Source organism: Cydia fagiglandana, chromosome 8 (genome assembly GCF_963556715.1).
Source record: "Cydia fagiglandana chromosome 8, ilCydFagi1.1, whole genome shotgun sequence".
In the NCBI taxonomy this organism is placed as follows: domain Eukaryota; kingdom Metazoa; phylum Arthropoda; class Insecta; order Lepidoptera; family Tortricidae; genus Cydia; species Cydia fagiglandana.
Window position 1 is genome coordinate 19,377,644 of NC_085939.1, and position 25,079 is coordinate 19,402,722.

The 25,079-nt window shown below is 37.8% G+C and overlaps 1 protein-coding gene across 3 annotated transcripts in view; it reads left to right on the forward strand.

The window, feature by feature from the left end:
* LOC134666753 (neprilysin-4-like) overlaps positions 1 to 25,079 on the forward strand; it is an 88,066-nt gene that overhangs the window by 51,515 nt on the left and 11,472 nt on the right. For 2 of the 3 annotated variants that reach the window (XM_063524025.1, XM_063524023.1), the window contains exons 3-6: positions 18,333 to 18,475; positions 22,715 to 22,844; positions 23,462 to 23,577; positions 24,535 to 24,737. In XM_063524025.1, coding sequence (XP_063380095.1) covers positions 18,333 to 18,475; positions 22,715 to 22,844; positions 23,462 to 23,577; positions 24,535 to 24,737 — 592 coding nt within the window. Of the gene's footprint in view, positions 1 to 18,332; positions 18,476 to 18,506; positions 18,624 to 22,714; positions 22,845 to 23,461; positions 23,578 to 24,534; positions 24,738 to 25,079 lie in introns of those variants that run through there. The other variant, XM_063524026.1, reaches the window with a different exon arrangement.

The following is a 25,079-nucleotide window of genomic DNA, read 5'->3' on the forward strand; positions in this document are numbered from 1 at the left end:
AGTAACGCTGGAACCTAAATAACTTTGCAACAAAATGGAGTCCAGACATACATAATTTCGAATTTGGAACGGCACGCGTCAGGTCAAGGTTAACATTTACCAGCGCGGCGGAAGGTTAACTCTTTAAAAAAAAACAACTTATAACTTACTCGCTGTGGAAAAATGGCCCGCAAAAGGTGCTTTGCACATATGTCGACACAAGCGAGGTCTATAAAACACGGCCACAAAGGCCCTTAAATTTGGGGCTGCATGTGCCCCACTTTTTCGCCTGGGCTGAAAATAAAAATCACCACACTATTAAACTGAATCTTACGCACAAAACTCGTCGCAAAAATCACTAAAATACTCACTCAAAAGGGAGATTTCTCCCGATTGGTTTAGAAATCGCCTGAAAGGCTTGTTATTTTCGGAACAACTCCAACGAAAAATGTCCGACCTTCATTTCTGGCAGGATATGACAGACCTAATGACAGAGTTGCCACAGCCCGAACTGGATTCGTGCGATCCTAGGTGATTTTGAAAAGAAAACATTACCTTTCTTCTTTACTTTATTTGGACTAATATTAAATAGAAAGAAAAAACAATATTTGAAGACAATTTTAATTTACAAACCCCTTTCGATTAAAAAAAAACCAAAGATGTAGGAAGACACCGAAATTATTTTTAATCTAGCAACCCGGACCATGTTGTTATCGACTGAGCTCGCTAGATCGCGGTAAGGGTATCAAACGAAGACGGGTCACAAACTAAACAGTATTGAAAAAATGCAGAGTTAAAATTTTATTGTTACAGACTTTAAAAAACTTGTGTTGTGCTTTTTAGGATTCGTATGTAGAATAAAGTTTAAAGTACACGAGTACTTACGCAATGTATTGCGAATTTTGTTATGTTTATCAATGACACTATGACAGCGTACATATTTAATTTGAATGAAAAGTGCGAAATATAAAGTCTTAATTTTTTTAAGTCGCTGAACAAATGTTGGTCAATTTGAAGAGTACATCTACAGTTTAATTTTTTGCTCGTGTTACAGGCCACACCCGGTATACATAATCAATGACTCACTGGATGGGTTTGAGGTCAATGAACTGCGCAATAAATGCATAAGTATTGAACAAAAAACTAGACGAAACTAGTAAACATATTCATTAATTTATATATAGACGACCGTTCTTAAGGAAGGTCAAGAAATGTTTGTTTAATACATTACAAAAAACTGTCATCGTTAACTTAAAAATAAAATATATTTTTGTTTTGCGAAACTATCTCGTTTTAGATGCTACACACGTCCGAGGCTTTGCTTGTTTTTTAGAAAAAAAGAAATACCTTAGGAAAACTTTGAATATTAAGTAAACCTGTCATTGTAGGTAGTACGTGTGTAAGGGTTCCGTAGATTTATTATTTAGGTATTTTTACATGATTTTTGATAGAGGTTTTTAAGGGTCGGCAATACGCTTTGTGAGAGTTGCAAGCGTTCGTTGGCTATGTTTTCATCTTACCATTAGGCGAACTGTGTGCTTTTTTGGCCACCGTCGAGGCATATAAAATACATATGTATGTTAGTCTGTAAGGTATTATTTGTAATATGGGCCTTGTTGCCTGAATTAAATATCTAAATAAAATAAATAAATAAAATAAATAAATATTCTGCTAGATAAGTATTCTAACGGTGAGTTAAAGTGGGAACTTGCAACAGTCGTCCCTCAAAGTACACTTCACTCTGTCAAAACAGTCACAATTTCAGGCACCAATAGTTTTTATGCTACAATGATTGACCATTATTTTAAAACAAAATAACTCTAGCATGCGAAAAGCGACATTCCAGTCAGATATAAATATCGTTATAAACTAAAAGTTGATTGAAGAATAGTTATTTATTACTGGCTTGATTTACCACCCGCCAGGCGAAAAGTTCAGCTTCCTGGACCGCGGGAGATACTTAGGCCGACTTGCACCATTCCACTAACCAGGGGTAAAGCGGTTAAACCTGGAGTTACCATGGTTACCAGTACAATTTGGCACTGGGTTAACAGTTTAACCGCTTAACCCTGGGTTAGTGGAATGGTGCAAGTCGGCCTTATAAAGAGTAGAGGGGAAATAGTGCGAATGCTCGAATCGTGCTACAGAACCCTAAACAACTTCAAACGGAGTATTTGGCGTGCCTTTTTTACGGCTCCATAACTTCGTGCAAGGGACGATGGGACTTCAAAAAGAAATTAACCGAGGTTGACCCGCGGCCGTTCAACCTGGTCACTGGTCAGTGAGTGACTCATGGCACGATGTGAACGTGTACACATATCTCTGTACTGCTTATATGAAAAAAATCGGGACTAAAATAAAACCTACAAATCAAAAAGGTCGTACAAAATGAGTAGAAGAGTTTCTTTAATACATTTAATTGTTTACCGAGTTTCGTCAAGGATGGATCATGCTAGACCGGATCGGGCCCGGGCCGAGGCGTCGGGTGTGGCTGTTCGGTGATCACGCGGTGTTTTCCAAAAAAAAAAGGAAGCGCCGGCTAGCGTGAGGTTTTTTGTGGTTGATACGAATTTTTGGCCAAACTGAAACAAAGACCTCCGCTAACGCTCGGTCAATTACATCGGTAGTAACAGTATAGTTACTTAGCACCACATTCACGATGAGTAAACCTAGCATTTCTCCTTCATAATAAACCCGACGTACTTAAACCAGACATTCCATTCACCATTCTTTTAGTAATTTCCTATTTCCTGGCGCGTGACAATCTACCGGGAGATGCGGTATAGTGTGCATATCATATTATTATTATATTGTTTTTCCGTGTTTTGGTTTTATGCTAATAAAAGTTAGCACTTTGAAGACATCTCTATTTACTAATAGGTAAGTACCTCCTCCATACGACGATAGAGTTCCGTTTCTTATGACTCAATTTGAAGTGACAATAGTTATTTCCACCACACCAGCTCGTAAAGGCTCAATTTATTCTTCAAAAACTGATTATAAAGTTGCATTTATCCACAATAGTTGCGATGCAAATATTGAGCTGTCTCTTTCATTTGGCTGGAAGAATTAACTTTTAAATTATGATTTTGAATGATACTCGTAAATATTTAAAAGAGTTACAGTATGGAGTATTTCATTTTCGCGTTAGTGGTTTTGTGTTTCACTCGGTGGTAAAGTTTGGTTAGGTTAATTTTGGAATGTTTCGCTTGCTCAGGTAGGTACAGTCGCCATCAGATGTATCCGACCGGCCAAGGTGCTCACAAATATCTGAACACGTAGGTACTCTAACGCCTTGACAATAGAGGCGTGCTCAGATATTTGAGAGCACCTTGGCCGCTCCGATATTTGTTGGCGACTGTACAAGTAGGTAGGTAGATCAAGATTCGCTATTTATATCCAGCTTAAAATAGTATACCTATCTATTTTTAGACGTAAATTATCAGATTAAGTTTTTATACTCGTACCAATTGCATCTTGCGAACATGTTTCATCACTTAAATAATGATTACTTACATATTTAGGTACGGGTTACAACTCAATTTATCAATAAGGAAGGTACTTGATTTACATTAGTGACATGGGTTTGACAGCATGGGTAGCGCAGTAGGAGTAGGAGTACCTATGCTAGTTAAATTATTACGCATTTATAAAAATAATATACTAAATAAATTTCTAGGTAAAGTAAACGTACTGGTGCTCGACGCGGTCCAAGTATATCTTGAAATTTAACTCATTGTCTATAGAGGTGACAGCAGGCCCCAATTTCACATCGGTGACAGGTGCGACGAATTGTAAAAGTAAAATCACTGTTGCTGACGTCACAGGCATCCATGGGCTACGATTACCACTTACCATCGGGCGGGCCGTATTCCTGTTTGCCACCATCATTGTATTATTTTAAAAAACTTTATTATATCGGAAAAAACAGATATTTCTCCTGCGAAGTTTCTGACTATTGTCAAAGATTTAGAAGAATTGTAGGTCATTCTTGACAGGTAATGAGTTATATGTCGGAATTTCGTGACAATTGTCATAAACTTAGCAAGAGAAATATCTGTTTTATTCCGATATCATAAAGTTTTTTTTAATAATACAATGATGGTGGCAAACAGGAATACGGCCCGCCCGATGGTAAGCGGTAACCGTAGCCCATGGATGCCTGTGACGTCAGCAACAGTGATTTTACAATTCGTCGCACCTGTCACGTTGGTGAAACAAGGGCCGGGTGTCATCTATTGGGCATTAGCATGTCGAGCACTATAGTACGTTAACCTTACCGAGTCTTTGTTACTCAACCAATCAGAAAGCATCATAATCAGATGTGCAAGTTGCGGTAAAAAGAGACGGTAACTTCGGTTGTGATATGTGGGGCAGCCGGGTGGAAAACGTCCGTCTGGGCGTCCCAGATACCAATGGAGTGAAGCCCTAAAAGACCTGTCCGCCCTCGGAATACCCAACTGGCGTAAAGTGGCGCAGAATAGGGCAGAGGCAATCACGCGTATTCGGGATACGAGATAATCACAAGATCTAGAGACGATATAGAGATCAACTAGATTTACATTAGATATCGACTAGATGTGACTTGGATATCTAAGTCATAACTTGTCGAAATCGTTCAAGAGGACCTCCAGAATCGCGGAAACGTCAAATTTGACATATCTATCTTACAAATATCTTTAAATTATCCATATCGTAACTTGTTGAGGTCTAGTAGAGATCTAATTCAAATCCCGAATCGAGCCGCAAGTTCCTTTTTGGGTCAGAGATAAGTGACGCTAGAATAACCCGGGTCCGGGCCGAGCCAAGCGACACCTCATTTTCTATGACAGGTGACCGGTGATAACGTGATGCTTTCTATAGAAAACGAAGACTCCGCCCGGACCAGGGCCGTTCTAACGTGAATCATTCGATTGTATGGCGGCGGCTAGCTTAGTGTGACTCTTTATTAGTAAAAAACCTCAAGAAACAAAGCCTTGGCACCAATCATTAATTACCATCTTCACAAAGCCCTTAAAGAAAGCTCCGATGAATAATCGCATAATCGATTCGTCACAACACACAATTTGCGTTCTTTGTCAAGATGTCCTTTCCCGTACTTCCTTCATGAATATCTTATGGGTGGTCGTGGATTTTGGTGAAATATGTGCATAAAACAATTTTATGATGCGTAATATGCTTCCTTATGAGTTGCCGTGTTGGTGAGATGGATGGGCCATTGATTTTTTGCCACAAGCTATAAGTAAACACCTTTATAATGGAATGGATGTGGCATGTGACACCAATAAAAAGACGTATACCGGGTGTGGCCTGTAATATGAGCAAAAAATTAAACTGTAGGTTGTACTCCTTATACTGACCAACATTTGTTCAGCGACTTTTAAAAATAACTTGTGCTGGTTTGATTTTTAATACACTTTAAAGTTTATTCTAAGACGCAATGTATTGCGAAATTCGTTATGTTTAAGGCGTGACAAGCAACGTCAAATCACAATGATATGGCGTGGATATGGCGTCCATTGAAGATATTGTATTTTGCATGAAAAATAGGGAGTCTAAATACTTCATAATTTTTTAAAATTGTTGAACATAAGTGTCACCGTTTGAGGAGTACAATCTATGTTTTAATTATTTGCTCATGTTACAGGCCACACCCGATACAAACCATAAATTCAGTAAAATGAATAGGTATCATAATTCTTTAAACACTGACAACATTTTACAATAAACATTAAACAATAGTCATGAGTCATGAAGCCGCTAAAATTTGACGTTTCATTCATTTGTCTGATTTAAAAGAAATGGCATGACGCTTTGACTGTTCATGACTGAAGAAAAAAAAGCATAGTTTGAATACTTTGAATGTGTTGATTAAGCTGAAACCCTATTAGCTGGATCAGCTGAATCTAATCCTTTACATCAAACGTCAGCCAGTCTTAACAAAAATGAATAAAACAGTAGTACCTAGCGTACTAACCTAATTTATAAGTATATATAGAGTAATGTAGCAAAAGTTAAATGGGAATTTTATGTTTAAGCTTTGCGTAACTAGACATAACCAATGCCATAAAAGGGCAAGTACATATATAATTATTATTCCATAATCTTTGATTCATGGTCTCACCGCTAATTAGCTTATACGCATTCTTCGACGCATCACTATCGGAATACAAAAGGTCGTATGCCACCATGAAACTCTATAGAGATACGTCGTTTTGTTTCGAAACGGGAGTCCAAGGGTGGGTATTATGTACATTTCCTTGTTGTAGATGTAGACAATGCGTAGGGTCATTGTCACAATTTTGTTCACAATGCTCGACGAACGCATCGCTGTGTCATCGAATTAATATTTTTGGTTATGTTTAATGAAGATCGCTCAAGAGCGCGACAAATGGAGGATTCTGCGAGCCCTATGTCCCTAATGAGGGATAACAGAAATACATCATCATCATCATCATCATGTTTAATAATAGTGTCGCTTAAACTTCAAGCAAACTCTGGTAAATCCATGCGACCCTCTCAGCCATACGTCGGACTCCAGCGGGCATTTTCGTGGCATGTCAGAATGATAGGTAAGGTTCGCAAATCAATCAATTCACTTTCGAGTATTTGTACTTAGTATTTGGTACCTAGTATTTATAATGTGAAATTCCAAATATCATAGCAACTAACTGCGTTATTTATAAACGTACTTGGACTACACATAAGTCAAAATGGCGAAAAAGTTCGTTTGGCGTTATCCGTCACTCAGACAATTGCAGCTGTGAGAAAGGAACAAAACAAATGAGTTAAGTTAGGTGTTTATTTATCCTTATATTTTAAATAAAAATAAGATTGAATAGTCTGATAATGATAACGGGTAACTAATTTAATTAACTATGTTACAAATACTAGGTACATTATAATACTCGTAAGTTAAGATTTTTTTGTAAACCTTACCTTGCCCTCAAACTGCCCCCTATAGTCCGACGTTTGCTCTCAGCAAATAACTAACCTACCTTTTCTTAATGTTAAATCGCATAATCTGACACATAGATTTACCCGAGTTTGATTTGATTAATTTAAAAGCCGTTAAAATATTTTTACACAATTTTTAATCGTGGCTGAATGCCGGATGGGTCTGTGTCTTCGATTTCTTATGCACTTACAGGGTCGTATCAAAACCAGTTCAAACCCGTAACAAAATATTAAATCTGAATTGTGCTCCGGGCTTCGAACCTAGATCCGCTAGTTCCAAGTCCATATCCGACACCGGATATCCCCGCTATAATCGCGCGCACGTCTTTCAACCACTGTATTTGTAACTTCATGACCACCCATATACCTTAAGTCGACGCAATAAAGTTCATAAAGCATTAAAAATAACTTCGTAATACACCCCGAATAGGGTACACTTTTTTTTTTAATTCATGACCACCCATAGACCTTATGCCAACGTAACAGAGTTTATAAAACGTCAAAATGACTGGTCGTAATAGTCCCCTAATAGGGTTGTCACTTTCGCCGGTAATCGATAGTTATATTGCATCACACGTATTGTATTAACAGTTAAGTAATTGGTTTATTATAAACAATACGTGAGAGTATTGTGCTATCGGATTTGTGGTACAGTCTCCATCAGATATGTATATCGGAGTGGCCCCTCTGTTGCCGCTATAACAACAAATACTTAGTTAAAACAGAATAAATAATTATTAAGTTGGGCTCCCATACAATATACATGATTTTTTTGCTATTTTTTGCCGTACCGAACCCTTCGTGCGAGAGTCCGACTCGCACTTGGCCGATTTTTTTAAGATTGTTTTTTTGTGACAGAGTGGATTGTCAATAGTTTAGACACAAATACGTTCGAATTTTAAAAAGGCTTATTGAGATGTCACTCACTAACGAGGCTCTTGGAAAGTGTGGCGAATATACATTGTATGAACTGTCGTGCGTCGTGCACCATACAATAAAATGCCCATACACACTTGTCATAGATCACTTACACGCTAGATGAAGTACTAGGTATAACCAAAATCAAAAGTAGTGAATCAGACTACGCGTCAAAACTTGTTTCAAAACTCAAAAGTATTTAGAGATAGGTACTTCTCTAATATAACTTAACTGTTCTTCATATAGAGCTACTCGTATATCTCTATATGAAGAACAGTTAGAATGTGATAGAACGGGAGTTGTAGAGATATAGGTATATATACGATGGCCAAAAAATAACTGCATTCCTGTTGCCAGGGAGGTTTTGGGATTATACTGCCCATACAACCATTTCCAGTCGCCGTTACGACGCGGTGTAGACACATCTTGTGTCGACACCGTCTGTTTCGGTCACAATTCCAGTCGCAGAGTCGTCGCCGTGTCGACACAGTTACCAGAAATGGGGAAGGGTCGACACATGACACAAAGTGACATAAAGTGTGGTCGCCGTGTGCACACATTGTTTCGGGTTTGCGACTACTTTATGCCAAAATCATTCGTTCATTCGTTCATTTTGTTCCTGTCAAATGGAAACTGTCAGATGGAAAAATAGTTAAATAAAAATAAGTGACATTAATACGCCATCTCTAAAACGGATTACAAGACGTAATTATATATTGTTTGCATTTATATTACAATAGGACTTAAATTATTATGGGGAATTAAACTGCTCGAGTGATTTGATAAACTAAGTGTAATATAATCAACGCGCCACCACATTGTTTTAGTTTAGCCGGAAATGAAATTGTTTACTTCTCAGTGCTTGTGTTCATAAATATATTATTTGATGCATTTTTAGTACTTCGATGCGTATACTATACTTAAATAACAGAAATAACGCTTTACATACTACGAAACTTGTTAATTATGATGTATAAATATGGTTTAAGGCTGAGAAATATTGCAGTCACAAAGTAGTCGCAAATGTTTCGACTTTGTGTCGACTCTGTGTAGACACATGACACGCGCTGTCAAAAGTAATAACAAAGTTACTGGATTTGCAAAATGGCTCCTTGTGTTCATTTGTTTTCAGATATTCTCAAAGTGTAAAAATGACGTGGTCAGAGATGGGACTTAATAGATTAACTGTTTATTTGACTAATTAATGGAATAAAAAAAGTTAATCCTCAAATTTTAATCACGATTAGTTTAGTCGACCTAACATAGATTGAAATTGAATTAATCTGAACATTAATCGAATAAATTATCGATTAAATCTCGGTTGGAAGTTGACAGGGGGCCATTTTTGTACGTAAAAATAATAGAAATGTCTTGCATGCCAAACACTTTGTCATAAAAGTCGAGATGGGTGTCGTTTTATAGGTTTTGGGGGGCGCAGATTTCGAAAACGATAACCATTTTCGATTCCAAAATGGCGGCCATGCACTATGTCATAAAAGTCGTCATGGATGTCGTTTTATGGGTTTTAGGGGGCCCCGATTTAGAAAATGATGACCATTTTGAAATCCAAAATGGCGGCCATGCACTATGTCATAAAAGTCGTCAGAGGTGTCGTTTTATAGGTTTTAGGAGGCGCAGATTTCAAAAATGATGACCATTTTGGATTCCAAGATGGCGGCCATGCACTATGTCATAAAAGTCGTCATGGGTGTCGTTTTATAGGTTTTAGGGGGCCCCGATTTAGAAAATGATGACCATTTTGAAATCCAAAATGGCGGCCATGCACTATGTAATAAAAGTCTCCATGGGTGTCGTTTTATAGGTTTTGGGGGGCGCAGATTTAGAAAATGATGACCATTTTGGATTCCAAAATGGTGGCCATGCACTATGCCATAAAAGTCGTCATGGATGTCGTTTTATGGGTTTTAGGGGGCCCCGATTTAGAAAATGATGACCATTTTGAAATCCAAAATGGCGGCCATGCACTATGTCATAAAAGTCGTCAGAGGTGTCGTTTTATAGGTTTTAGGGGGCCCCGATTTAGAAAATGATGACCATTTTGAAATCCAAAATGGCGGCCATGCACTATGTAATAAAAGTCGTCATGGGTGTCGTTTTATAGGTTTTGGGGGGCGCAGATTTAGAAAATGATGACCATTTTGGATTCCAAAATGGTGGCCATGCACTATGTCATAAAAGTCGTCATGGATGTCGTTTTATGGGTTTTAGGGGGCCCCGATTTAGAAAATGATGACCATTTTGAAATCCAAAATGGCGGCCATGCACTATGTCATAAAAGTCGTCAGAGGTGTCGTTTTATAGGTTTTAGGAGGTGCAGATTTCAAAAATGATGACCATTTTGGATTCCAAGATGGCGGCCATGCACTATGTCATAAAAGTCGTCATGGGTGTCGTTTTATAGGTTTTAGGGGGCCCCGATTTAGAAAATGATGACCATTTTGAAATCCAAAATGGCGGCCATGCACTATGTAATAAAAGTCGTCATGAGTGTCGTTTTATAGGTTTTGGGGGGCGCAGATTTAGAAAATGATGACCATTTTGGATTCCAAAATGGTGGCCATGCACTATGTCATAAAAGTCGTCATGGGTGTCGTTTTATAGGTTTTAAGGGGCGCAGATTTCGAAAACGATGACCAATTTGGATTCCAAGATGGCGGCCATGCACTATGTCATAAAAGTCGTCATGGATGTCGTTTTATAGGTTTTAGGGGGCCCCGATTTAGAAAATGATGACCATTTTGAAATCCAAAATGGCGGCCATGCAGTATGTCATTAAAGTCGTCATGGCTGTCGTTTTATAGGTTTTAGGGAGCGCAGATTTCGAAAATAATAACTATTTTGGAATCCAAGATGGCGGCCATGCACTATGTTAAAAGTCGACATGGATGTCGTTTTGTTGGTCATGGTCATCATTTTCGAAATCTGCTCTTCCTAACACCTATAAATCAACATCTATGACGGCTTATATGACAAAGTGCACGACAGACATCTTGGAATCCAAAATGGTCATCATTTTCGAATTCTGCACTCCCTAAAACCTATAAAACGATATCCATGACGACTTTTATGACAAAGTGCACGGCACACATCTTGGATTCCAAACTGGTCATCATTTTCGAAATCGGCACTTCCTAAAACCTATAAAACGATATTCATGACGACTTTTATGACAAAATACGTAGCGGCCATCTTGGATTATAAAATGATCATCGTTTTCGAATTCTGCACTCCCTAAAACCTATAAATCGACATCCGTGACGACGCAAGTTATCTTTATTTTCAGATCTAACAAATTGCTACAGAATACAAAGGACAAAAAAAGAAGCGAGGAGGTAATGAAACAAGCAAAAATACAGATGATTCCTCGACGCAATAGGATGCTTCTTAAATTGTGTCCAGATTTTTTTGTCATAAAAGTTTTTATTTTTCACGTATTACTCTCACAAGTTCCGTGACATTTCGACCTTGTAATTTTTTAAATAAATGTTTTTGTTTATCTGTGAGGATCTCACTAGAATAATATAATCAAGGTATGTTTATATTTGATGATTAAAATAGTAACGCAAAAAAAAAAAATATTTGTGTCTTGTATTCCTGCCGAAGACTTTTATTTTTCCTTTTCCTTCTACACAAGTTTGGTCAAGTAATAAGAATTTAGGGCTCTCAATTTTATTTTGACTTCTACAACAGTAAAGCTACGAGGCCATGTTTGGTATCGTTTTCGTATAAATTCGCAGTACCAAATTTAGTTATGGTATCACATTGACACCATTCCAAAGTAAAAACATATAAACTTACTTTCTTTTAAACTCCTCTTCACGCTTAAACTGCTGAACAGTTTTAATTTAAATTTGGTACACATATATTTTGAGTCCCGAGACAGGACATAATAAGTTATCTCAAAAATCATCCTTCAAAGGTGTGAAATGAGGTGTAGGGAGGAATTTAGAATTGACTTCTTGAAGTTAATACTGTTTAAGTTTAGGTTTGAAGTCATGTTTTTTTTATCATTTTTAACTAAATCAAAGATGTAGACCATCCCAAATTTAATATAAATCGGTTCAGCGGTTATTGATTTCCCGTACAAATTTCCACGCCACTTTTCACACCTTCAAAATATGATTTTGGTTATAAGATCTATCCTATGTCCTGTTCCGGGACGCAAACTATTTCTATACCAAATTTCAACGAAATCGGTTCGGCGGTTAAGCGTCAAGAGGAGTTTAAAAAAAACCGACCAAGTGCGAGTAGGACTCGCGTATTAAGGGTTCCGTACATTAAGTCCGACTCGCGCTTGACTGCACATTTCTAATAGGTTTTCCTGTCATCTATAGGTAAAGAACTATTTTGTGTATTCAGACAGACAGACATACAGACGCACGAGTGATCCTATAAAGATTCCGTTTTTTGCTTTTGAGGTACGGAACCCTAAAAAGATTTTTTTAATTTTGTGGAATGGTTTCAATGTGATACCTTAAATGGATTCAGCAACCCAGATTTATACGAAAACGATACCATACACGGCCTAGCACCTTCACTGATGTAGATATATCAAGATAAAATTGAGAGCCCTAAATAAACTTTCAAGAGCGGATATCTCAAAAACTATTCAACATATTGAAAAAGTTGACTGAATAAACTTGTAACAAATTAAATTAACTTTCATTTTGTATAAGTGGCCATGTCGCTAAGATGCATAGTTTCCGAGATATAATCGAAAAACCGGAAAATGGGACATTCAAAGCCCCCTCTCTTCCCCCCGCTCAAGGGCTACGGCCGGGGACTTTTGATATGTTCACCTCCTAACTTGTCCAAACCAAGTTACAGAGTCAAAAGTTGTGTTCCGAGCATTTCCCTCTACAACTTTTTTGAGCATTCGTTGGCTGACCTAAGTAGCTTATTGCATTTCTTTAAAAACTTTTCTGTAAAAGGTTGACGGGTGTTGGGTGTTTATATGGTTTTGGTCGATTATTATCATTTGCATCGCCCATGATGACTTACTAGAATTACTTACGAGCACACGAGACACTAATAGTAGTTTGACAAACCTTGGTTTTCAAGAGGTATTTTATATTGACATTTGCTGTCACAAATTTGCTGTCAGATTTAGTCGCAAACCGCACGCAAAGTGCACACAAATGTGTCGACACCTTGTTACGGAAAAGTGTACACACGGCGACGACACTTTGTTTCGAAACAATTCTAGACACATTGTGTGGACTCTGTTACGACACATCTGACATTTAGTTACCACTTTGATGATTCTGCGACTGGAATGGTTATATGGGTGAGCAACTTGTACTACGTGACCAACCTCAAAATCGCGAAAAAAATTTGCCCGCCCATAGAAAATGGATCAATCTAAATATATGAATCAGTCAACATTTTTTTTTTTCGCGTGCAGACGCTAGTGCGGAGTATAAGCGAGATAATCTATGTTATACATACAGTACCGCGTGAGAGTTCGGCGGTCGGCTGATTGGTATGTTGTCAACGCAATAATGGAAACGAAACGACATTAGCAGAACAGTGAAATTGCGGTTTGTACCTATGCAAAATGCAAGCGGATTTCAACAATTACTATTATTACTACGGTATAGGTAGTTAATACATTTTAAACCTAAATACCTTAATAAGGTTGTGATATCGTTTTCATATACACAGTGGCTAAAAAATAATTGCATTCCCGTTGCCAGGCAGATTTTGGGATTATACTGAGCAACTTTTACTATTAGACCAACCCCGAAATCGCGAAAACAAATTTACCCTCCCATAGAAAATGGACCAGCCAAAATTTACGAAACAGCTAAATTTTATTTAGCTATCCTGTATAAAAACAGTTGGAGCACAGTTACCCAATGAATGTACAGTCAGAAAAAGTATTAGCTTAGCACTCTGCATACATATTTGTATACAGTTGCTAAGCTAATCGTTTCGCTAACTGTAGGTACTATATATAAATACCTCAAGTACCTCATACTACGCTCACGATACAATGTCAGTACCTACCTATACATAGTTAGGAAGTTATATAATGCGCCTACTATCCATAAAGATAAAGCCTAGGCAACATGGTTTCTCTTGGGACATTGACCGTAGTGCTGTTTCCGGTAACTGGATGTAGCCCAGTACGTACAGTCACCAGCAATAATATGTTACTCTTTGAAGGCCGCAAAAATATGTGACACGCTCTTATGGCTCTACAAATAAGATCGTGTCAGATGTTTTTGAAGCCTTCATTGTGTAACATATTATTGCAGGTGACTGTACAGTACAGTACAGTACAGATGCGGCGCAAAAAAAGTATTTTTTATTGTAACTACATACTTACCTACATATATAATACTTAGGTACAGGTGACACAAAAATACGTTGACAAAAATTTTGACTGCAGCGTATTGTTGATAATTTTAACAAATGTTTGCATTTGAGTGTTAAATCTAAATTAGACTAATATTTTGAAGAAAGTTTGAAATGATTCAAGTTTTAATGACATTTAGTAAAAAATATTGAATTTGTATAATATTCTTGAAATTCAATATCACCGTATAATTTACGCTATCCTGTAGGTGTAGGTATAAGCACGGATTCTACCTGGAATTTGGTTAAAAGATAATCAAATCGGTATTTTTAAACTACGTATTATTTTGTGTTAAGTCTGGCTAAAGAAAAACCGGGCAAGTGCGAGTCGGACTCGCGCACGAAGGGTTCCGTACCATAATGCAAAAAAAAAAACAAAAAAAAGCAAAAAAAAAACGGTCACCCATCCAAGTACTGACCACTCCCGACGTTGCTTAACTTTGGTCAAAAATCACGTTTGTTGTATGGGAGCCCCATTTAAATCTTTATTTTATTCTGTTTTTAGTATTTGTTGTTATAGCGGCAACAGAAATACATCATCTGTGAAAATTTCAACTGTCTAGCATCACGGTTCGTGAGATACAGCCTGGTGACAGACGGACGGACGGACGGACGGACGGACGGACAGCGAAGTCTTAGTAATAGGGTCCCGGTCCCGTTTTACCCTTTGGGTACGGAACCCTAAAAACGAAAGAGAATATATAGGTATTTGGTAAAACCACTAATTCCGTAGATATATATAATGATACACGCATTGATTTGCTAGAAAGAAACAGTAATACGGTCATGGTCCATTTTTTAAGCGACCTAAAAACAAAAATATATATATACTCGAAAAACGCTTTTTAAAAATCAGTAACTATTACTTATGAAAGCAAAAATAATGTAAATAATCGTGCACGATTCATAATTGTTACATATTTGCCGTGACTTATTTATGACGTTCCACGGCAAAAGGTACCTTATGGCGGCTGGCGCTTAGGTCGACTAGCACCGCAATAATATTGGAGTGGCGTTAATAATAGCGTAACCGCCATAAGGTACCTTTACCCGAGGGCCTCACATTTATTAAAAGTGTTTTTGAATAAAAAGACACGTAGGTAAAGATTGTTTACCGTTTTTCTAATGCTAAAAAAACGAACTATAGTTTTTTTTTAATTTGCCATACTAGCGGCCTAGCGGCCCATGAAATGACTGGACTAATAGTGCAAAATAATAACATGCGGCTATAGATAACCTAGTGCAGTTTCACTTCCACATCTAGTTTAGATTACTATGGACTACTATAATGTAAAAGGAGACCTAGACCCCTATTCGACAAGCGACGTTTGACGTATCGTGTTGATCTCCCGTTGATGTGGGAAAAATCATAAGTTCTCGAATACGTACAATGTCAAAATTTGACATTAACAATCCACAGTTAGGGTGACAAGCAAACCAAACCGAACCACCCTTAGTTTAGAGTTGAGTTTTGGTTGTACCAAATGATATTATCCACCGTTGATGGAATCAACACTTGTTATGCAATAAAATCAACTGTTGATTTGACGTGGATGCGAAATCTGGCAGTTGTACGTGTCGAATTTGGCCCCTAGAGACGGTATGGTAAGGTTTATTTGATTTAGATCTATCTATACGTTAGTACTACGTACAAGTATTGAGAAATTTCACATGTAGACAACAAACGAAGGAAATATAGGACAGTTTAGGGTTGTCAAAATTCAAGTCATTATCTTATCTGTGGTCGTGCACGCACAGGGACGTCAAGTTGTGTCAACCCTAATAATTACTCGGAGCAATGCCGAGCCGAACGGAACCGAGTTTGCCCGAAGTCAGGAGTGTCTTCCCACTGACGTAAATACACCGGTTTTCCCGATCGTTTTTGATCCACGCACACGATGATTTATCCTCAAATATCGGGAAAGCGGGATATTCTGGCAACACCGGCCGTTTGTCACTCTCCCATGAACTCGGACGTGTGCTGCATGCGCGCGCGCACCGTTACTCACGTGCGCGAGCGCCAACACGACACAGCGCAGGTCGCCGCAGCGGCTCCGTTTTGAACAATGCTTTATACACTTTATTATATTAAGAGGAAAGGGGACAAAGAAGACAAAGTTTCTTCATACAAGGACAGGTATCGGCAGATAAAGAATAGGGTTGGCCGGTCGAAGTATTAAGCAGATGGCGCCAGCATAGCTTGCCCTCTCAATCCCTAGAAATGTGTAATTTTTTTTTTTAATTTTTTTGCCCTGGATAGGTACCACCTCTTTAAGCCAAATCTCATAAAAAAGGAGCAAGCTATGATGGCGCTATCTGTGCAAACCTTTGACAGTTGCCAACCTCATTGAAAGTACATTTATGCCCAAATATCCGGAAATCCTGGCAATGCAACATGCTAAAAGTTCGTGGTTTTGAATATTTGAAAACAATACCTACGTTTTAACACAAATAAACCTAAAAAAAATAGTTACAGGCCGGCAACGCACTTGCAACCCGTCTAGTGTAGCAAGTGTCCATGGGCGGCGGTAATTGCTTACCATCAGGCGGTACGTCTGCTTGTTTGCCTCCTATACTATACCTTTCATAAAATAAAGTTTTTCACAAAGTACGCTAAAATAACTGATCAAAATTCAAATATTCGCGAATCGCTTTAAATGTGGTCCCTCTGTAGTACTGTATTCTGTGCTAACGATATAGATAACAATCACTTTCTGCCGTTAGCGGTCGCTGGTCGTACCGAATACGATCGCGAAGCTTATTCTGATTGTAACAAGTTATGAATTTTGATCTGTATTTGTGGATATCTGTCATTGACTGACACGTCAAAAGTGACATATTTGTTTGAAGAAATGTCACTTTTGAAACTGATGGATAAATTTAGATAATTTTCGTGCCTATCAAATTCATAACCTGTTATTGCAATCAAAATGCACCTGCATACATGGGAATTCTATTGAGTCGCTGTTTTCGGAAAAATGAGTCGCTCGATGACTGTCGGAGATTCGCGAGTGAAGATATGCGTTAGCGCACGATAATTTGCGAAAATTCTACGAACGTTTGCGGTCAAAGTAAGCATAAAGGATAAAATTAGGTAGGTACAAACAACCAAGGTACAAACATATTGAATTAGGTACCTTTGAAATGAAGAGTCACACAAAACACTCACATGAACCGAGCCGCCGCCATACAATCGAATGATTCACGTTAGAACGGCCCGGGTCAGGCCGCCTAGCCAAGGTTACAATCGCTATCGCTTCGACAACGAAAAGCATTATGTATCTCTATCACTCTTCCCCATTGGTGTGACAGTGACAGTTGCGTTTCGATCGCTACGGAACGTTAGCGATTGGCATCTTGGCTACGCGGCCAGGGCAGTCTTCGTTTTCTATAGAAAGCATCACGTGATCACCGGTCACAGAAAATGAAGTTCTAGCGTGAGTCATCCATATCCTCCAGCCGCCCATACGTCAAACCTTGCCAAGCAAAATGAAATTTTATTTTGTCAATACAAAGTTCAAATTAGAATGGAACAGGAGACCTTTTTATAGGTCTCTGGGCGGCTAGAGGTTAAAACTCTTATTTTACAACGGTTCGACATTCTGATAACATGAACATTTGACAGTTATTAAAATGGCTAACTCAGATCTAGGTTATTTTATATTTTACTATAGGAAAGTCTGTTAAATACCTACCGATATATTTTTCCATTGAAATATACATATATCGACGCTTATCATGAATAGTGACACAAAACAAAATGAAATGCCATTCGACTTTAAATCTTACCAGTAAAAGATAGAATATTAAATGCAATAGCATTTCATTTTTAGTTGTACCACTGTCCATGATAAGCAAATTACGTTATACCTTTAAACGAGCAATTCTTGTATATATATAAGTACCTGCCTATATTTATGTACATATTTATATATTTAGGGGATGTTAGAAATACGGCTCTAACGATCTCAATGAAATTTGCTATATGTGGTTTTTCGGGAGCGAAAAATCGATTATCTCTGGGAAAACGCGCATTTTTCAGTTATTATATGTTTTCCCCCAGATATTTTTTTTTACTTGGAATATCTTTGTTTCAGAGAACGAACAGTACGGTGCTCATCGGTCTTAATCGGAGCCCTAGGAGTATCCCTGATCGCCCTCGCAGTGTACACCGCTCTGTTGGTGCTTACGGAGCACTGGAGCCCTAGGCCGTGTGTCAGCGAGGAATGTGTCGGGACCGGTAAGTACCGAACTAGAATAACTGTAAGGACCCTAATCGGAGCCCTAGGAGTATCCCTGATCGCCCTCGCAGATGTACACCGCTGTGTTAGTGCTTACGGAGCACTGGAGCCCTAGGCCGTGTGTCAGCGAGGAATGTGTCGGGACCGGTAAGTACCGAACTAGAATAACTGTAGGGACCTTAATCGGAGCCCTAGGAGTATCCCTGATCACCCAGCAGTTTACACGGCTGTGTTAGTGCTTACGGAGCGCTGGAGCCCTAGACGTTGTGTGGCATTACTGGAGCTCTAGACCAAGGTCAAGGGCCAGTCCAAGGGCTGAATTGAAATCGATGTTAATTTCATTAAAGTTAAATACTTAGTAGGGAATTAGGGACAGGAAAGAATAAGTACCTACTAGGGAATGCAAATCGGTTATTTTTTGTATGGAAATAACCGCGGTTTCGGTTAATAACCGATTATTTCCATACAAAAAATAACCGAAAATAACCGATTTGCATTCCCTAGTACCTACCTAAATAAGCTGAGTTAACGCAACAACACGGCATTTTTTCAGAAAAAGGTCCCTTCTGTGGACAAAAGAATGAAAGTCAACGCACATATTTATAGCCCGTTTGTCTGATTGAGTCTCAAGTACTGAAAAAATATTAGCGTAATATAAAAATATAACGTAAATATTAGCTTTTAATCCTCTTAGCTTTGCGATGTCCACAGGAAAGTTACTAGTTTACCATACAATAAAATGTGTATGAACCACAGGTCATATCATCACACAACGCATCTGAATAATTAAAAATACTGCCCGCATAAAACAGATAAATTATCACAAGAATAACAAATTAAATATCCATTAAAATACCCCGCCAGCATATAAGTGACAGTTCCACAATTAATTCTGACGTAATAATATTTATTCATGCGTTTTTTTCATACCTGCGCATCGATTTCCTTTAATTTGAATAAATGATTCCTTTTAAAGCAAAATGATGAGATAAATGCATATACTTGTGTCATCACCAACATAGTTTAATACTGAGGCATGGCATTCAACCATCGCAGTTTGAACTAGTTTATAATTATTTTAATTCTCATATTAAGTCCACACGCATAGAGAAACTGCGCCATTTTCGCGGGAAAATGATACAATTACATCAATTAAAAATGAATTTTAATATAGTAAGGTCGGAATTTAATGTAAATATAATAGATATAATGCCACGTGGTTGAATATATTATATGTAGAGGATGAATCAAAATTGTGACGCCGTTCTTATTATGTAAATGAAAGCATGTAACACTTAGGTCTCTAAGTATCTAAGTAGGTAGTAATATCTACTGTATGCATAAGTAATATTTTTTTAAATACTACCTACGTAATTAAATAGGTAGATTAGTAGAAAATAAAATGCATTCACAAAAAGATCACACACAAAGGAAAGGTAATCTCAATAACTATAAATTTAAAACACTTTTATTGTAATTTTACAGTAGAAAACTTTTAGTTGAGTATCGATAGTAATAATAGAAGTAGGTAAATAGTAATCAAGACAACAATAATCTACTGTTATAACATTTTACCAAAAAAAAATTACTTTAATTAATAGGGACCACAATTCGCTGCGAGAGGTACCTATGTACAGAGTTGGGCAAAATGTAATCGACTGACGATTAACGATTAAAATTAACCGACTTAATCGCGAGCAACGATTAAAAGTGACGATTAATTAATTTTAGTCGAAAAGCTCCGACTAATATTGCCACGATTAAATTAATCGTCGACTAATTACCGGCGATTAATTTTTTTAATCGATTAATTAGTTCGATTAATTTTCTCTCGATTAATTTTAGCAATAAATATGGTCTTTTTAACCGACTTTAAAAAAAGAACGAGGTGCCTAATTCGTCTGAAACATTTATAAATAATATAAGTAACAGACGAATTTTTATGTATGTTCACTTGGAGACTATTAATTTCGACCGTCTTCGAATTTTGTTTTTGTTTGAAAAGGGATGTTTTAGAGTTCGTCCCATTTTGTTATCAATAAAATACTGAAATCGCTATAGGCATACCTAAAGCAAAATTATATTTTTTTTAAACAAACACGTGCATTTGCTCTCGAAAGGTACTTACTATTGTGCGAATTATATAGACCGGCTGACGAAGATATAATAATGGCATTTTAAGCTCTGTAGGCAATTTTTTTTGTTAAAGGTTGTTCTTATCTCGGGTTATGTTGACAGTTCTTAAGGTCGTATAACAATGGCAAATTATGGATAAACGGATTGTTATCTACATATTTTGCAATTTCTAGTCCTGTGTAAACAATAAAACAAACCGACAAAGAGTACGTATGCTTAGTATTTTATGTCACTGTATTATATGCCACGTGTTATTAGTTTCTCAACTTACCCAGGTGTTTAACCCTTAAATGCATGATTTTGTCTTTTTGCCGGAAATTAATATATGTATCACATAATTGTTTCCTGATTCTAGGAAAAATGGTAAAAAAAATATAGCATCGATTTTTACTGCGAAATCGGTGTTGGAAGTTGCAAAGGCTAAATCATATTTTATGTAAATATATAATTACATACTAGTAAGAGATATAGGAAAAATCTTACTGCCATCAGAAAGGTATACTATCTGTGATATTCCTATGATAAATTCTTGAAATATAAAATTATTACAAACCCCGAAAAATGTGCCCAAAATCACGTACTAAAAATCATCAACTTCCGGGTTTTTCCAAGGTTTTTGACATTTCGTCTGATAGCACTCATTTTCACAAAATTTAAATCCGTGTCGCAAAAGGTTTGGAGTGTAAGTGTAGCGTTCGATGTAAGTAGTAAGTAATTACTGCATTGACAAGTTGAAACCTTATACTGATAAGAGGTAAGTAATGTGTTTGCTCTTTCATACACATACGTCGTTCTCTTTCTAATTTTTATACCTGCGCTACAAGCCCTAAACCCTTACCTATAGTTCGTTTTTTTAGCATTAGAAATCAGGTAAACAATCTTGATGTGTCTTTTAATTGAAAAACACATTTTAAAAATAAGTTACGGCAAATATGAAACAATTATGAATCTAATACGATCATCTATATTCTTCTGCTTTCGTAAGTAATAGTTACTGATTTTTAAAAAGCGTTTTTCAATTAAAAGACATGTCAAGATCGCTTACCTTCTTGCAAGTTCTTTCTAACCATTCTATCTTTCTAAGCATTAGAATCTAATGCTAAAAAAACGAACTATAGAGATGCCGCGCTAAGTTATCCGCATTATTATAGTAACCAATGTAACCATCTTATATTATTGAAGCACATTTATAACACTGGAATGGTTTTTAATGTGTACGCAAGAAGTTTTGATTTTTAGTTACATACAAAAATGACCACCTGTCTACTTTCAATCGAGAGTTAATCGAGAAATTTAATCGATTAATATTAAGATTAATTCAATTTCAATCGTATGTTAGGTCGACTAAATTAATCGCGATTAAATTAATCGCCGATTAATTTTGACGATTAACTTTTTTAATCGATTGATTAGTCGATTAAAAAGTTAATCGATTAATGCCCATCTCTGCCTATGTAGTAGGTATAACATTCCTCAGTAACAATTAAATACATCGCAATTTAACAGAGGCACATAGCATTGAACCCCGCACTATTGTAGACGCCAAAGGATCGTTCCGGTGAGGCCATAAATCTTTAGGTCGGCCTCGCCCCTTTCACTACCTGCTTGTAGGGATGCGTGTCGCAACCTTCGCAGATTATCGATGGTGGTATTTATAACAATAATTGGTTATGTTAGTTTTGAACTAATTGTATTAAAAATATGCTAAATAACTAATAACTAATATAAATATAATATAATTTATAACTTTGTAATAAATACCATAAAAAGAAGTAATATAACAAATATCAAAGAAATAAAATCTTAAACAATACACTTAATTTACATAGTTTTCGTCGTCGGAGCTGTCGGTGTCACTGTCAACTTGTAAATTTATTACCAGACGGTTCTAAAATATTAATGAAGCCCTCGGTACTATAATAAATGCAGATGTATAATACTGTTTCATCGAGCGAGTGCAATTCATCGATAAGCAATATCGACTTTAGCCGCATCCTTATTGACAGCTCGGTTTATTACCCTATCGGAACGATCGTTTGTCGTCTATTATAGGCACGGCCTGTATCCCGGGGGTCAAAATTCATCGTTACCTCTGTCCCCAGCATCCCGCGTGATCGCAGCCCTCAACAAAGACGCGGACCCCTGCACGGACTTCTACGAGTTCGCATGCGGAGGCTGGATCAAGCAGAACCCTGTGCCGGAATGGGCGACGTCCTGGGACCAGCTTGCGAGGTAGGCTCATTAAATCTAGCACCAAACTTTTTGATCCGCATGATGAGGGGATCCATGAAGAATTGTGGGACTCCTTAAATCTTTTAGGTATAGGTACCTAAAAGGTTAAGCTATAGGGATATTTGTAATTTCATCAACAAATCAAGCTAGTGCATTCAAAAAAGTGCCATTTGGTGAAGTGGAACTGCTGATGAAAGCCAGAACTGACCTCTTCACGACGCGTGTCATACATCCAAGCCAAATAGTTACAATACTGGTCAATAATGCCGCCAAGCAACCAATGATCAGCTTTCTTTCTTTCATATCGGGTTGGCATTCGGTTCGATAGTGTAAAGCTTTTAAGATTTGGCTTGTACAGTCGCCAATAGATATATCAGAGCGGCCAAGGCGCTCACAAATATCTGAGGACGCCTCTATTGTCAAGGCGAGCTTGTTCAGATATTTTGAGCACCTAGGTCGCTCCGATATATCTGATGGTGACTGTACCTACTTCAAACAGGTATCAGAACTTGCTAGCGCGTGCCGCATATAAAAAGGATAATATTTTAGAGGTATTTTATCCTTTTTGAAGTCGATTTCGCTTTCTTTTATGGTGTTCATAAAGCTTTGGTTTGCAGATTACGAGAGCGACTAGTGGCAGATCTGCGAGATCTACTGGAAATGGAAGACGATCCTAGTTTACCACAGAGCGTCCTTAAAGCCAAGACGTTATACAAAACTTGCATTAAACTTGGTGAGCGCTAAGATATATTTGTCGTAACTCTGACTCGCGCTAGGAGGACGGTCGGGTCCAGGCCGATCTAACGTGAGTTCTTTAAATTAATCGTTTCTAATATGATTAACAAACATTATAGGTATGAAGTAGGTACCTACTTAAAAAAAGGGCCTCGCGCTCTGGAGGAATACCGGGTGTGGCCTGTAATATGAGCAAAAAATTAAACTGTAGGCTGTACTCCTCATACTGACCAACATTTGTTCAGCGACTTTTAAAAATAACTTGTGGTTTGATTTTTAATACACTTTAAAGTTTATTCTAAGACGCAATGTATTGCGAATTCTGTTATGTTTAAGGCGTGACAAGCAACGTCAATCACAATGATATGGCGTGGCGATGGCGTCCATTGAAGATAATATTTATTTTCTATGAAAAATAAGGAGTCTAAGTACCTACTTCATAATTTTTAAAAGTTGTTGAACAAAAGTGTCACCGTTTGAGGAGTACAATCTATGTTTTAATTATTTGTTCATGTTACAGGCCACACCCGGTATAACTCCACTGGAGCTGGGGGGCTGCTGCCAATTTGAAACAATTCATATTCCGTACAACCCCCCAAAGCCAAAAAAAGCTCCCAAAATGAACTTGAATACACTTATTCGTTCAGGTGTGATTATTGTTTCAATAATGCAGTTCTAAGGCTAAATAATTTAACATAAGGTAAAATGGGGGTAAGACTAATAGTAACATTCCATTTCTAACCGCAGCTGCACTACCGGTACTGAACGCGTCGCTGTCATTGTCAATTTCCATAGTAAAATGAACAGTAATGCAGCTGTCGTTGGAAATGGACTGTCATCTTAACACTGAGAAAACACTTGTTGTAGGGAATCCTTTAAAGTTCAACTTCCGTTGAAGGCCCCAATTATACAGGCGGGCACCGGGCAGGTACTAATGTAACATTTCCATTCCCAGATAAACTAGAAACGGAAGGAATCAAACCAATCCAGAAGATTCTAGAAGAGTTAACCCTCCCGTCGCGTCCGCCGAGCGAAGCCTCCGCTAATTTCAGCTGGGAGTCAGTGGCGGGGCAGGGGAGAAGAGAATTAGGTCTGAGTGTATTGCTGAGCGTGCAGGTGGCTGAGGATGTCCGGAATACCAGCAGGAACCGAGTCGTGGTGAGTCAAACTCTCTTCTTCTCAGTCGTGCACTTTTGTCAGAGTGGTCGTGGCTGTATTGAATGACGCACCTGGCTGGTCTTCATTTCCGGTTATGATAGTGGACTTCAAACTTTCTCTTGCGATGTCTCTCCATTTCTGACGGTTGATAACGTTGCGAGTGACTCGACTACGGATGACTTCGTCATTATTTTTAAAAGGTCGGTCCATCGCGTAGGAGATCTTCCTCTGGATCTTTTCCCTTCGATCTGGCCCTGTACTACCAGCCTTTCCAATAATTCCACATTTCTGGGTACATGGCCGAAGAACTTGATAATTCGTAATTGCACAGTCGACGAAAGC